The sequence below is a fragment of the Schistocerca americana genome, chromosome 8, assembly GCF_021461395.2.
Source record: "Schistocerca americana isolate TAMUIC-IGC-003095 chromosome 8, iqSchAmer2.1, whole genome shotgun sequence".
Lineage (NCBI taxonomy): Eukaryota > Metazoa > Arthropoda > Insecta > Orthoptera > Acrididae > Schistocerca > Schistocerca americana.
In genome coordinates, this window is record NC_060126.1 from 507,232,658 (window position 1) to 507,249,345 (window position 16,688).

Consider the following 16,688-nt stretch of genomic DNA (forward strand, 5'->3'; position numbering starts at 1 on the left):
ATAACAGTATGAAGCACACGTCGCAGAAACTTACCTAGGGTGGCAGAGACATTTCATCAACGAAGATCGCAAACAGAACTGTAATTAATAATAAGAGACCAAATTGTCTAAAAACCGAAGACCTGTAAATATTTGCATGGTTTATGACATGGAACAGAAAAACAGTTAATGATAGAAACGGTGCCATTCTGAAAATAATGGCAGGACAGCGAAAAATTCAGAATATACAGAGGAGTATGAAAACGATATATTCCATCAACGTAACAATTCTCAACTGCCATGAGTGATGTTTTCAGATTCTTAAACTGGCAAAACCGAGACGAATTACTTGTTGATGGAGCATATACAGGGTGTTTCAAAAATGACCGGTATATTTGAAACGGCAATAAAAACTAAACGAGCAGCGATAGAAATACACCGTTTGTTGCAATATGCTTGGGACAACAGTACATTTTCAGGCAGACAAACTTTCGAAATTACAGTAGTTACAATTTTCAACAACAGATGGCGCTGCGGTCTGGGAAACTCTATAGTACGATATTTTCCACATATCCACCATGCGTAGCAATAATATGGCGTAGTCTCTGAATGAAATTACCCGAAACCTTTGACAACATGTCTGGCGGAATGGCTTCACATCCAGATGAGATGTACTGCTTCAGCTGTTCAATTGTTTCTGGATTCTGGCGGTACACCTGGTCTTTCAAGTGTCCCCACAGAAAGAAGTCACAGGGGTTCATGTCTGCCGAATAGGGAGGCCAGTCCACGCCGCCTCCTGTATGTTTCGGATAGCCCAAAGCAATCACACGATCATCGAAATATTCATTCAGGAAATTAAAGACGTCGGCTGTGCGATGTGGCCGGGCACCATCTTGCATAAACCACGAGGTGTTCGCAGTGTCGTCTAAGGCAGTTTGTACCGCCACAAATTCACGAAGAATGTCCAGATAGCGTGATGCAGTAATCGTTTCGGATCTGAAAAATGGGCCAATGATTCCTTTGGAAGAAATGGCGGCCCAGACCGGTACTTTTTGAGGATGCAGGGACGATGGGACTGCAACATGGGGCTTTTCGGTTCCCCATATGCGCCAGTTCTGTTTATTGACGAAGCCGTCCAGGTAAAAACAAGCTTCGTCAGTAAACCAAATGCTGCCCACATGCATATCGCCGTCATCAATCCAGTGCACTATATCGTTAGCGAATGTCTCTCGTGCAGCAATGGTAGCGGCGCTGAGGGGTTGCCGCGTTCGAATTTTGTATGGATAGAGGTGTAAACTCTGGCGCATGAGACGATACGTGGACGTTGGCGTCATTTGGACCGCAGCTGCAACACGGCGAACGGAAACCCGAGGCCGCTGTTGGATCACCTGCTGCACTAGCTGCGCGTTGCCCTCTGTGGTTGCCGTACGCAGTCGCCCTACCTTTCCAGCACGTTCATCCGTCACGTTCCCAGTCCGTTGAAATTTTTCAAACAGATCCTTTATTGTATCGCTTTTCGGTGTTTTGGTTACATTAAACCTCCGTTGAAAACTTCGTCTTGTTGCAACAACACTGTGTTCTAGGCGGTGGAATTCCAACACCAGAAAAATCCTCTGTTCTAAGGAATAAACCAAGTTGTCTACAGGAGACTTGCACGTTGTGAACAGCACACGCTTACAGCAGAAAGACGACGTACAGAATGGCGCACCCACAGACTGCGTTGTCTTCTATATCTTTCACATCACTTGCAGCGCCATCTGTTGTTGAAAATTGTAACTATTGTAATTTCGAAAGTTTGTCCGCCTGAAAATGTACTGTTGTCCCAAGCATATTGCAACAAACGGTGTATTTCTATCGCTGCTCGTTTAGTTTTTATTGCCGTTTCAAATATACCGGTCATTTTTGAAACACCCTGTATGAATCACCTTGTTTGTGGACAAATTACACTGTTTCCCTCTAGTAAAGATGAGAAACAGCGAACTTAATAAACAAAGTAACAAAGTATCGAAGTATGACTGCAATCAGTGATAATAAGACTAAAATAATGTACAATGAAGGCAAAAAAAGAAAGTAACGAAAATTAACAACGAAGTCACAGTACGAGTTACTGAGTTTGGGAAAAGAATGGAATGAAAGACGTAGTGACTCTTATGAAAATTAAATGAGGGGACTTGAGCAAAGTGGCATTCCCTGATAGATTGCAAGAAAAGTTCTAGTGGAAGATGGGCAGACAGCATTAAATAACACCCAAAGACAAGTCTGGAAGAGGGCTTTATTTACCAGTGGATGTCAAATGGTTGATGATGATGATCTGAGTGTGGCAGAGGGCATTTCATGGCCTTTATATCCCATAATAATATGCCCGAATGCAGTAAATACCATGTCGATGACGATGATGATGACAATGTAGAGTATTTGAAGAGCATTGTGCCTATTCTATCAAAAATAACATACGTTTCATTACAGATATACCGTCGTATGCTGCTCTTACTCTAACTGAAATATGTGGCAACATTTGAAATTTGATTTACTCATTCGCATTACACTTGTTTGCACAAGCCTCCAACCTCAAGCGTATGGTGACGCGAATGAAATAGGATATTAAAATAAAAATGCTTGTTTCAGTAACCAGAAAATATCAGTAGAAGCCTCCGGCTCCTACCTTTCGAAAGACGTTCGTGGTACGGAATTTGTAAATAAACTTAAATAAGTGCGTTATATAATGGTGGAAGACACCCTCTGTGAAACAGAATCAGTTCTATTGATTTTACACAGTAAACATGCAACAACAAGTTCACGAGATCTGCTGTACAGCGATCTTTAGCTATTGATCTGAAAATTTGTTCCATAGTTTTGTTTAACATGAAAATCTATTTTACTTTACACGTAAAATATATATTTTCGAACGAAATGTCACTTCAATGCGTAATCTGAGGCCACAAATGCGTTCTAACATGTTTAGGGCGTACAAGAAAAGCAAAATAACTTTCTTTTGTATAGACTACCCACTACCGATATACTTCAACCTGCAAGCGCCGAATACTAATACATACGATTAATTAAAAATAATATTTTTCAGAAAAGACACAGTATCGCCTTAAATATCCTTGTGCACATGGACCACTGCTTTGACTATTCGATTTTAAAAACTTTCTCTCTAAAAAGTTATTTCTTAGTATTGAAACAAAAGTCGTACAACGGAAAGGCTGGTAAATAATGGTGTTTAGAAAACAGATAGCAATGTTAAATCGTACCTTTCTGTGGTGACAACAGTGCGGAGAAGCTTCGGTATTTTTCGAAGAGACAGCCTGCAATTAAATAAAACAGTTTGTCAGATCATTATAATAGATGCATCATTTCTTGCAGTATACACGAGACTGTTAATAATACACTACTTGATATGCACAACTTCCGAAAACGAAAAAAAACAACATTTACAAGTAAAAACAATCCTAAACAACATTTTAAAAAAGGTAGAATTTCAGGTAGCTCATCGTAACACAGCTAGCAATCACAAGTTTTCTAGTGTGAATAAAAGCTTAACTGTACAGTACATAATCAGTGTAGGCTGATTGTACATCTACAGCCTCCAACAATAATGTCTCAAGTACAGTAATATATAACTAACAGAACTACTTTCCGAAGATTTACATAGAGACTAGGTTATTTTACAATTAGAATCATTCTGTGCCAGTCAGAACCAGCAGAAATACCTTTTCTTCTATCAGTCTGCATTACTTGAAATTTGCTTCATTGGTTCTGGTTATGTGTAAGATGCAACTGCATTTATCGATCTATACGTTCTCTACTTTACCTTACAAAAACTGTTCGTGTGTGTCACTTAAAAATCAGTTACGAGAAAAAAATTGACACATTGTGAACTATTAGTTATTCCAAAAGTTCGTTTCTCTTTGTCTTCTGACGATTAATATCAGTCCTTATACAGGGTACTTTTCCAGGTCAGTACTATATAAAAATCAACACCTATTTCTTTCAGGAACTGTTTATAATGTATATGTTTTACAGATTTTTTTGTTGACATCAGGTAATGCAGCACACTTTCTAAACAAATTAGAAGTATTTTGAATATTTTTGAACCTGCTTAGGGCTACGAAAGTAGGTGGCCCATACAGCTTTTCTCATTGCTGTAACATCATTCAGAGATGCAGTTCGTCTAATGGCCAGTCCATAATAACTCTGAAGAAGGTATATTTCAGTTTCTGTTGATCTGCCTCGGCCAGACAGAGATTTTCCATCAGATAGCAACTTTCGTTTCATTTCTCTTCGTAGCTTCCTCAATCTAGCACCCAACCTCTTTTGCACATGTCCAGAAGACTCCAGTTTTGTTACCAAGGTATCACCATTAACATTGACCTCATTAATTTTATTAAAAGCTTTAGAGTCCCCACCGCCCAGGTACTTCGTATATGTAACGTTATAAACGGGCACCGACCTCTGAAATATTTTTAGAGCTGCATCACACTCCACACCTCCGCTGTAACCGTTATAATTCTTAGAGCACTGGTGTTCTGTATGTCCTTTAGTGTTACCATGGCAGGTGTGGCAGTACTTAGATAAGCACTCAACATCAACAACTTTTCCATTTTCCAGAGAAGTAGCACTTACAACACAATTCAAGGAACGATGTCCTCGACGTTGCCATGTCCCTGGTTCCACTAATATTTACAGTTTCTTCTACTGCACGTTTCATAGATGCTGTAGACACGACCCTCAAGGCACCTAAAAGTATTTTTATGTACTTTCTGAACCTACTGGGAGGAGGAGGAAGATCCATCAAACCACAAAACATTTGAGCAGCCTTTTTTCATTTTCCTATTGCACGCACTGCATACACTAACTGCAAATTCACACCATCTGAATTATTCACAATGTTCGAAGTCATTTTCGAGGTAAATTTATTGCAGAATCTACACAGAACAACTAATTTTGACGCTAAACCCTTCCTGGTACTTTGTTGTTCAGTTATTTCCAGACAGTCTACACCATCACATTGTTTACATTTCGCCACTTCCTTTATCAAAGAAGATAAGATGCCCACATCAACAACAACAAATCCACTACAAACAGCGCCATTGTTAACACAGAAATTTGAATCACCAGGAGGCGTGCCGTGTGGGAGTTTCTTCCCTGAAGAACTGATACATCGGCTACTTTCAACAGAGTGGCTTGTTTTGTTTGTGAACTGGTTACCATGGAATTCCCTTTTGAGTTTTTTGATGCGTGGCATAATTCGTATTTGTTGCACACTAAAGGATATGTACTTCCACGAATATATGTAGCACTTAGGCAACCAACATTCAGTAACATGTGAACAAACTGCTTCAGCGAAACAAAAGTAAATACTAGCCAAGATAAACGTTTACAGACACTAGAAACCTACACTGTTACCAACATATACAATTTATCATACGTATAATCGCTGGAAACAGAAAGTTCACAGTTCTTTTCGATATAATACTGGTTTCTGGAACAGAAATAAAGGGGGCGTGGTGGTATACATGACCATAACTTTAAAATTTGGTATATATAGTTCATTTTTAATTTGAAACTCTATAATGTATATACCAATGTAATCAGGAAAGACCATAGAATTTAATAAAGGTATTGAAAATTTCGATTTTTCCACCATTTATAAGTACCCTGTGCCTTTAAGCCATTTTATGGTTGGCAAAATAAGAACAACGAACAGCTGCGCGGAGTTTCTTTTCTACACCAGTCTGGTAATCCCGAATGTGCAGAGTACTATGCATCCATTATCTCTGAGACAACAATCCAATCCAATACCTTCATTTGATCTTAGGTGAAGAAACGAGACAATACGGCAGATCTCTCAGATGAAGTGTAAGATGCGCTGAAATACATGGCACGTCATATGTCCTGTGCACCAAGGATAATCTAGATTTCCCACAGTAGTTATAGTTACGTCAGAACGTACCACACTGCATTTCAAACGGTGTCATTCACTTCTAAAATAACGGAAAGAAACTCAAAGTCTAATGGAAAATTCCCATAAATGAGTTTTTTTTACTTGACGTGGGGAGATCTGTGGCGTGATGTTACCACCTGGCTCAGAGCAACCTGGTTCTCTGCACGATGTGTGCTCTTGCCACGTTTACTGTATTCGTAGGTTTTCTGATGTTTGGCGTTTATTTATTTTACTACTTGATATTATCGTGATACTGCGATGCTTGTATAAGGAGTTATTATCTTCCCCACGAGTGTATCCTATGACGAATCGCAATAGCCGAAGGAACAGTAAACTGCTCGAACAAGCTAGTCACCGCCCTCATGACTCGGACAATTTGTGTATTTTTTGTCGGAAACCTGTCTTCCACGACTTCTCTCATCACAGCAAAGCGCTACGTACCGCGTACCATACGTGAAAGGGAGGTAAAATTAAACTTGAATACTTAGCGCAGTTCTGTACAGTGTACTGTGTTTCTCCAGGGTGGCCTGTGCTCGCTCTTCATTCTATCACAACATGCGTCGAAGGACCGTTTCGAGCTGGGAACGTACGCTCATTATCAGCTGGCCCGGTCGACAGATACCTACCTGCTGACTACGCAAAGGCAGCGCACTACACAGCTGCATTCTATTCGAGGTACCCACCCACTTGCCAGTGTTGACCGAGAGCGAACATTGAGACTACCACGTTCAAAGTTTAGTGTCTCGCAACAGCGGATGAATGTTAGAACGCCGCCGAATGATGAAAGCTAATTCGTCGGCCGGGCACTTGGCGACAGTAGATCAGTAACAAAAGACAGTGTGTCAGAATTCTTCCGACATTAGTGTCCTAATAGAAAATTGGTATATTGCGCGAGTTCCACCAACGGATAGGAAGGGGCCAATCGACAACGTATCGAATCAGCACCTAGTTCCTCTTCATTCCAGCAAAACACTCAAGATCCCACCTCTGCGTGTAGAGACAGAAAACAAAAATCGTGCACAAACAGTCCAGTTTCAGAGCGGTCTTCTTTGATGAAGCGCAACAAATTAACAGCAGCAGACGGGTTAACAGCAGCTTGGGCGCGTGGCGCTGTTCGAGACACGGACTGCCGTGTGTCGCAACACGAGGAGTACTCTGGGTGTTGGCATATGGCGCGTGTCGCGGTTTCGCAAAACAGGGGCGCCTGCCAACTAGCTGACACGGCAGCCGCCTCCATCTGGCGACTGGTGAGGTTAGATTCTGAAATGCACCCGTAACACATATTACAATTACAGGGCTACGTAGATGAGTATCCCAAATTATCAGTTCCTAATCTCTCTACTGAGAACTGACTGAGCAATATACTCAAATGTGCCGAACTCCTCTTCAAGCATACCGGACAAAAATATTAAGTCGTCAGCGTCCCTCTCCGCCAGGCGACCTCGCGCTGTGTCATGTAACACCGCGTCTATCCTTCGTAATGCACCAAAATTCGGTGGGCGAGAGGGTACACAAATTTCTTCAAATGTGGTAAATACAGCTGAAGTCACTAATTCCTGATTAGATCCCGTAGAGCTACCAAACTTAAGGAATGTTGACTGCTAAGTTTCGCCTGTCGTTCTGAATAACCCCACCGCTTCTGTAAGTTAAGGAGGACTTATCGAACGCGTTGAGTAGCGACAAGTTGCTTCGACTGTTCGTCAAAACAGAAACGTACGTATACAGGCCTGTGGACACCGGTGTTGTCTTGGAAGATGGGAATGTCTACAGCATATTCACGATGAGGATGCAAGAAAAAAACAGCACTCGGTAGCCCAGAATGTAGAAATAGTTCATGTGTACGGTAACATGAACGGTGGGCCCCGGTAACGGCACGGAAAACAGCCTCACAACACCACACAATCACCTCTGATCTGAACCACAGCTCAGGCAAAATCGCGACTCCGGGGACCAAACTAAACGCACCCAGTCAGTCAGCAACTGAACAGCGCAGCTCCTGTGTTGTTTCGACCACTGAAGACGGCCAGCTTTGTATTCCGCTGTGAGCACTGACCTTTTGCCTTAAACCCGACTCGTTATGCCCACTGAATGCCGTTTCTTTCGCAGTGGTCGTCAGGAAACCAGTTGAGGTGGACCTGACAGTCGCAACTCCTGTCGAGTTTTCAACTGGATGTTACTGACAAGGCGTGACTCTTATCTCCGGTCCCTGTCTGTCAGGATCTTCTTACGACCAGTGTTTTTACGCCCTGCACCATTACGTGCACACCTCCTACTGCGTTGACGCCACAGAACTGGCCGGCGCACACACGCAGCCACTTCACCGCCATGACTTACGCCAGCGATCGGGAGTCATCCCACAGCCTGGAACCACTTCTACACCACAGCGTTCCAAAGCCATATTTGGGATCTCTTGGTAGCGTGGTTAACATTTTGTTCGGTTTGGTTACAGAATGCTTGTGTATAGTAATGCAGTCGAATCGGAATAGGAAAAAGTTCAAGGGACCAGAAATAATTCGACGCTTATACAGCTTTCACACTTAGAGATTCACAACCAGTTTCTGACACTCAGGAGTTTTCCTTAGTCCATATCTCATAGGACTCTCACTCACGGATTTTTTTTTAAGGGAAGCAGATGAGGAATTATGCAATAACTTATAACGTAACCATCACTGGATGTTTGTCCCATGTTTTTCAGATAATACTGTATTATCACTAAAAAGTCTGAGGTTGTATTGTATTGAACTGGGGGACCTAGAAACGACGGAGAGGCTTCGTCCTCGCCGTAGCCCTCAGAACCCCACAACAGGCCACAGCAGTCCGCTCACCATACCGCCGCCCCACACCGAACCCAGGGTTATTGTGCAGTTCAGTCCCCAGTGGACCCCCCGGGAACGTCTCATTCCAGACGAGTGTAACCCTAATGCTTGCGTGGTAGAGTAATTATGGTGTACGCGTACGTGGAGACAGTGTTTGTGCAACAATCGCCAACATAGTGTAACTGAGGTGGAATAAGGGGAACCAGCCCGCGTTCATCGAGGCAGATGGAAAACCGCCTTAAAAACCATCCACAGACTGGCCGGCACACCGGACCTCGACACTAATCCGCCAGGCGGATTCGTGCCGGGGACCGGCAAGGCTTCCCGCCCGGGAAGTAGTGCGTTAGACCGCATGGCTAACCGGGCGGGCTAAGTCTGAGGTTACTCTTAATATTCTCTGGCAGGTTATTAACATACAAACTCAACAGGAAGGGTTCAACTTAATTCCCTGGAGAGTAACAAACTAATTTCATGTCTGTCCATGACTCTCCATTTTGATGTGGTACTGGGTCAAATCCTTTTCTGAAATCAATAAATACTGAATGTATCTGACTGCCTCCATCCATGGCGTTCGGGTTGTCATGTGAGAAAAGCGTAAGTTGCGTTTCCCACGCCGTTGTTTTCGGAATAGATTCTGGGTGGCACGGAGGAGGTTATTTTGTTTGAGATAACTCTTTATTTTGAGCACACAATGTGTTCAAAGATTCTATAACAGATGCACTTCGCAGTGATGTTCGATGGCAGTTCTATGGATCACTTCTGTCACGCACCTTGTAGACGTTGTGATCTGATCTCCCTTCCAACTATTGGGCACAGATTCTTTTCCTCAAGGGATACGTGGTTAAAAGAGAGGGTAAGTCAGGAGCGGATTCTTTGTAAAATCTCACATGGGCGCTATCGAGCCCTGGAGTTTTGTTGACTATAGCAGTTTCTCAACATCAATTACCGTGACCAGCTAAAGCCATACTAAGCGAGCCACCTCAGAAGGATGTGGCGGACGTTATGCCTAGCATCACTGGCTTATCCTTTCCTTCGCTTCCCTAATCCATACAAAAATGTCGCGTGGGAGAAGAGGCTGTCTGTAAACTTCCGTATGAGTTCCAATCTCTCCGCGGAGGAGGAAGAGATTAGTGTTTAACGTCCCGTCGACAACGAGGTCATGAGAGACGGAGCACAAGTTCAGATTGTGTCCAGGGTGGGGAAGGAAAGCGGCCTTGCCCTTTCGAAGGAACCATCCCAGCATCTGCCTTAGGCGATTCAGGGAAATCAAATTTCTCCGATTTCCACGTTGTAATCATTTGGAAAAATATGCCTGAGAGGAAGCTAAATGTTGCCAGAATTTTCCTGCGACGCACTCTCTCGGAATTTCAGAAGTAATGGCGATGCACAACGCCTCTCTTACGGAGGTGCCACCGACTCCTGAAAATAACGTTTTAGGTCTCCTGGTCACCAACAGGCCCGAACTTTTCGAATTAGTTAGCTCAGAACAGGGAATGAGTGACCCCAAGACCGTTACAGCATCATCGATTACGGCTGTGATTGGGAATAAAAGAAAGGTAGGAAGATGCTGATGCTTAGAGAAACAGATTTCGTATTACCTCGTGTAAATTTCATCTACAGCACTGACGGTGTTGCGCATTACCGGGACGCCTGAGCCTGGCGTGCGCAAGATGGGAAACACTCGTCGTCCCTCGACAGCTGTATCAGAAAGCCGTGTCAGAAAGCTGCTAAGAAAGCAAAAGGAGCTTCGTTGCAAATTTAAACGTCGTCAAAGACTCACAGACAAATAAAAACCGAACCAAGCCAAAACTATTGTAAGGAGACACAGGCATGAGGCGCTCAAAGAATTCGAAAATAAAATATATCTACCAACGTAACAGAAACTCCTGAGAAGTTTTGGTCTTATATTAAATCGGTAAGCAGATCGAAGTGATCTGGCCATACTCTCTGTGACCATATTAGCAACGAAACGGAAAATGAGAGAGAGAAAACGGAAACACTAACTCCTTTTTTCGAAACAGTTTCACTGAGGAACGTAGCACTGAAGTTCCTCCTTTAAATCGTCGTACGAACTTCAAAATGACATAAGGAAATGCGTGACCATGGGCTAAAAAAGAAACTGAAATCGCTCAACAGATAGTTCGCTGGATCTGACGGGATGCCAATATGATTCTGCACCGACTATGTGGAAGAACTTGTCATCCTTCTAGCAGCCGTGTGCCACTGTGTATCAGCCGTGTGTCACTGGAGGAGCTAAGCGTTCTTGACGATGGGGGTAAAGCACAAATCATTGTACATCCGCACAAAACTATACGCCTATACTTCTGACGTCAGTCTGTTGCAGAATTTCGGAACATGTTTTATGCTCGCGTACTATGAAATTTTTGGAGGCCGAAAATCTCCTTTGTAGTTACCGACATCGGTTCCGAAAGCAACGATCGTGTGAAACTCAGCTCGCTCTGTTCTCCACGAGAAAGAGGAAGCAATAGATACAGGCGCCTAGGTAGATACTTGACTTCCTGAAGGCATTCGATACAGTTCCGCACTGCCGTATATAAACGACCTACTGGAAAACGTAGGAAATTCCGTGAGGTATTTCACGAATGAGTCTGCTGCATAGAGGGACGTCGCAGCGCTAGAAAATTGTAGCGAAATGTACAAACACCAGCGGAGGATTGACACTTGGTACAGCGATTGACAATTTATCCTCTGCATAAACCAATGTAACGGACTGCTCATAAATAGGCACGAATATCCGTATCGTATGATTACAGAAAATCATTGGAAGCAGTCACATCCACTAAATGTTTGGAAGCATGTTTGCGGAGAGATTTAAAGTGTAACGACAAGGAATAGCGTGCCAAATTCTGTCCATTTGGCGCTTGGATCGTCAAAATCTCGAGTGAGTTGGAAGGCTCTCACTATAACTCTCTACACCTCAATTGGGGGGAGATCCGACGACCTTGCTGGTCAAGGTAGGGTTTCGCAAGAACGAAGACAAGCAGTAGAAACCCTCGCCGTGCGCGGGCGGCCGTTATCAGACTGAACTGTAAGTCCAAGATGGCTTGCCACGAAGGGCAACAAGCGGACCGTACAATATCGTCGACGTACCTCTCTGATGAAAGGCTGCTGCAGATGACAACAAAAGGGGTCCTGCTATGAATGAAATGGCACCCCATATCATCCCTCCGGTTGTCAGTGCACATGGAAGGCAACATTCAGCGTCAGTATCCTATCACAATCTGTGGTTTCCCCAGACACGTCTTAACTGGTCGTCGGGAATCAGTTCGAACAGGCATTCATCAGTGAAAACAATTATTCTCTAGTCAATCAGATTCCAGGCCGAAGACGTGTCTGAAGGCCCCCCCCCCCCCCCCCCCCCGCGGAAAGCGGTGGATTATCGACCTGACTGCCACCCACTACACGGCCCGACAACCAGGAGTGCTGGTCAGCGTTGCCATCTCTTTTCGCAGCAGAACCCATTTGGTTGTAATTCGCGGCACCCTTGCAGGACAGCGTCGACGATATTCTAAGCCCCGTTTTGTTGCTCTTTATGGCAAGCCATCCTGGGCTTACATTTCAGCAACATAATGTCCGCAGCACACGGCAAGGGTTGCTACTGCTTGTCTTCGAGCTTGCCAAACCCTACCCTCGAGAGCAATGTTACCGGATCTCTCCCAAACTGAGAACGTATGGTTCATTATGAGCAGGCCCCTCCAAGCAGTTCGGGATTTCGACTATCTAATACACCAGTTGGATAGAATCTGGCACGATATCCCTCAGGAGGACATCCAATAACTCTGTAAAACAGTGCTAAGCCGAATAAGTGCTTGCATAAGGGCCAAAGTTGGACCAACGTGTTATCAACTTGCTCAATTTGTGAACCTGTTTCTTCTGAATATATCAGTCACTTTTTCCAAAACTGTAATCATTTGTCTGTACATATACATCACGTCTACTGATTTCCGTACCATTCGGATAATTCCGTTGTAGTGTGTCTTTTTTGTCTTTAAACGTATTACATTTCCTTATTATCCTTCCAACGAATCTGAGCCTGACGCCCTCTACCTTTCCCACTACTAAATTTACACCGTTCACTTTAAATTGCTGCGGATGGATACCCCTGGTTATTATATGGTCGGTAGTGCTTCCAATGACTTGTCCCCAGTAGTGTAATTGAAAGTACCTGTACGTCTCCGCCTGTTTATGTAAATACATTACATTAAGGGACAATTGCCACTCCCTGCATCGATTATCATTCGCCTGCGGGTCTTCCTGCATTTCACTACAGTTTTCTGGAGTTGCAAAGTTCCTGCACACAATACTATCATCCACATGTAGGCTCACGGAGCTCCTGACTTAATCCACTGCATCATTTATATGTAGCCACAAAGGGGTACCGTGTCGTCTGAGGCGCCTTTTCACGGTCCGTGCGGTTCCCCGCGTCGGAGGTTCGAGTACTCGCTTGGGCATGGGTGTGTGTGTGTGTGTGTGTTGTCCTCAAATTGTCATTAAATATGTTGGTTTTCTTTTCGATTGCAGGCCGCCGATCTACATCGCGCCGATGCCCATCCTGCACCAGCCGCCGCAGCAGCGGCAGGGAGTCGGCAGCGGGGGCGGGGGCGGCGACGGCGGCGCCCCGCCGCCGGCCGGCCAGCAGCCGCAGACGCCGGGCGCCAGGGCGTCGTTCCGGCCGCCGTGGGTCAAGGAGGCGGCGGCCAGCAACTCCGTGCAGGCCGCGCCCTGGACGCTGGCCGCGCGCAGGGACAGCCTCACCAGGCCCAAGCCGCCCGTCGCAGGCAAGCGCGCGCCAGCCCTCTGTTTACCAATTCTTCTGCTCGACTACTCGTGCAACCTAACGCGAACCGCGATAGACTGTGAGGCAGGGAGGTGGTCGAGACACGGGCGAGATCCGTGCGGCGGTTTATCCGATATTTTCCGACCTCAGTCTTACCCTACAAATGTTACAAATATTGTTTTTCCTCTACGGTAAACGAAACAGTAAAGTAGAATATTAGTTTTGTTATTTGGGCAGCTAAATAAATGACAACAGCCGGAGTAGAGACAATACAAAGTGCCGAATGGCAATATCAGGAAAGAAGTTCCTGAAAGAGAGAAATATTTTACCATCTGTTATAAATTTTAGTGTTTGAAAATCTTTTATGAAAGTATTTGGAGTATAGTTAATACGGAAAATTACCTGGGCTAGTCTGAGCTCACTCTTTTTAACACATCCTGGGACCCACTGACGACGGCGACACGCAAACATCATATCTCTATAGTTACCGGTATAAAGATGGAGATCGATCTGATATCGAAATGCCAAGTTTTCACTGCGGAGGGCGCCAGGCGCAGCGCACGGAGTTGTGAACGCGCACGCTAAACAGTACATGCGCAGCGCATGCGCTATGCAGCACCCTTTGGCTTTAAATAGCAGAGCTAAGCGCGTATTCGCCAGTACTTCTACAGCTGTACTCACCTGAAGATGGCCAAAAGACTTTGTGCCGAAATATCGTGGCAAGATGTTACTCACCTACGGCAGTTCTCCCGTGTTTTTATGGAACAATCAGTACGCCGGGAAAGTTTCAAACATCACATCATATCTCTAGATTTCCGGAAAGCGTTTGACACAGTCTGACGCCGCACTGTCGACGAGGGTTTGAGCTTACGGATGTAGTGCGTTGTTCTGGACGGCGGATGTTCATCGGAGACGAAGGTATCGTGAGGAATTCGCCAGGGGAGTCTGATAGGGCCGCTCTTGTTCAGTATGTACACAAATAATCTGTTGTATAGGATGAGCAGCAATCTGCGGCTGTTTGGTGACGACGCTGTATCGTACGGGAAAACTAGATAAATCGTGGCTAGTATGGAAGCATCCTGGGGCAACATGGAATAATTAGTTTGATAAGGGAGGCAAGTGGGAGGTTGGGCGGGCGCTCAAGGCACGACTACAGTAAGCAGATCAGGATACATTAGCGTCGAGATCTGTTCTTCTTTCCCTGTTTTCCTACAGTCCATGATCCACTTCCACACAGTGTTGCGGTGTGCTCCAAACGTACATTGCCAGAAATTTCTTTCTCAAAACAAGGCCTACGTTGATACTAGCAGACTTCTTTTGGCGAGGACAGCTCTCTCTGCCCATACTAGTGTACTTCCAGTATCAGCCTTGTTTCGTCCGTCGCACTTTAATTTGCCTCCAATGTTGCTAAGTTCCTTCGCCTCGCCTATAAGTGATTCCCAACTCAGATGTTAAGTTTATCGCTGATCTCATTTTTGCTGCTGCTTAATATTCCCTCATTCTTTGATTTATTCTAAATCCAGACTTAGTCACTGCTAGTAATATGCACTACCATCCTCACACCTAAGCACATGAAGCGTCACTCCATCTCTTAACGACTGACAAAAGTTCCAACCTTTGGCATTTACGAAGTTACCGAAACAAGTTTGCATTAGGATATACGGGTTTGAATTTTTTTATGGCAAATGTTCGTCAATTTTGTCTGTAGAAATAATGGAGAACTGGGGATTTTTTTAAAGGAAACTGTGCACATATTAATAGTGCCAGAGAGGTCTCAAACTTGGTATTGATTTGAATGTTGACACAGTCTACACACAAAAGAACATCAATTCCAGTTTCATCCGCACTCCCTTTCGAACACTGCACAACAGGGAAGGAACTGCACTGAGGACATTGGCTTTTACTACATGCAATTACCTTCATAGTTTCTGAGATCCAAATAAGCGACTACAGAAAAGGCTCATTAGTTCTCTGCCACATGAGTTTCATCTCCTTTGTTTATAATGCATAATCAATAGCTATTTTACATGGTTCCTGATTCACGTTTTCTGCCGCGAGGGAACTGTATGTTGTTGTCCTACGTACTCCAATATGTCCTGCTGGGGACATTTGAGTGCATGTTTCAAAATTTCCGCCTCACATTTTACTAGCACAGTTGTAAACGAAAAAAAAAAAAAACATACTAGGATGTTTTACTTAAAGTATTTATTAAATTCCGTCTGTGTATGCAGCACTACACATTTCTTGATGTGGTATACACTGAAGTGCCAAAGAAAATGGTACACCGAGCACGCGGAAGTGCCGCAACACGACGTGGCATGGACTCGACTAATGTCTGAAGTACTGTACGAGGGGGTGGAGATCTATTCTGAACAGCACTTTGTAAGGCATTCCAGATATGCTCAATAATGTTCATGTCTGGGGAGTCTGGTGGCCAGTGGAAGTGTTTAAACTCAAAAGAGTGTTCCTGGCGCCACAGTGTAGCAATTCTGGACCTGTGGTGTGTCACATTGTCCTATATCTACGTGATTACTCTGCTATTCACAATAAAGTGCCTGGCAGAGGGTTCAATGAACCACCTTCAAGCTGTCTCTCTACCGTTCCACTCACGAACGGCGCGCGGGAAAAACGAGCACTTAAATTTTTCAGTGCGAGCCCTGATTTCTCTTATTTTATCGTGATGATCATTTCTCCCTATGTAGGTGGGTGCCAACAAAATGTTTTCGCAGTCGGAGGAGGAAACTGGTGATTGAAATTTCACGAGAAGATCCAGCCGCAACGAAAAACGCCTTTGTTTTAATGATTGCTACTGCAATTGACGTATGGTGTCTGTGGCACTATCTCCCGTATTTCGCAATAATACAAAACGAGCTGCCCTTCTTTGAACTTTTTCTATGTCATCCGTCAGTCCCACCTGATGCGGATCCCACAAAGCACAGCAATACTCCAGAATAAGGCAGACAAGCGTGGTGTAAGCAGTCTCTTTAGTGGACCTGTTGCTCCTTCTGAGTGTTCTGCCAATGAATCTCAGTCTTTGGTTTGCTCTACGCACAACACTATGTGATTGTTCCAATTCAGGTTACTTCTATTTGTAATCCCTAAACACTATCTACGTGATCGTTCCAATTTATGTTATTTGTAAGTGGAA

General features: G+C 44.3%; 2 protein-coding genes across 4 annotated transcripts in view; one reads left to right on the forward strand and one right to left on the reverse strand.

The window, feature by feature from the left end:
• LOC124544869 (trichoplein keratin filament-binding protein) overlaps positions 1-16,688 on the reverse strand; it is a 754,849-nt gene that overhangs the window by 602,664 nt on the left and 135,497 nt on the right. For both annotated transcript variants that reach the window (XM_047123585.1, XM_047123583.1), the window contains exon 2: positions 3,234-3,287. The gene's annotated coding sequence lies outside the window, so the exon portion shown is untranslated. The remainder of the gene's footprint in view (positions 1-3,233; positions 3,288-16,688) is intronic.
• The window catches only part of LOC124544868 (serine/arginine repetitive matrix protein 1-like), a 230,005-nt gene that overhangs the window by 105,601 nt on the left and 107,716 nt on the right, over positions 1-16,688 (forward strand). For both annotated transcript variants that reach the window (XM_047123580.1, XM_047123581.1), the window contains one exon: positions 13,285-13,541. In XM_047123580.1, coding sequence (XP_046979536.1) covers positions 13,285-13,541 — 257 coding nt within the window. The remainder of the gene's footprint in view (positions 1-13,284; positions 13,542-16,688) is intronic.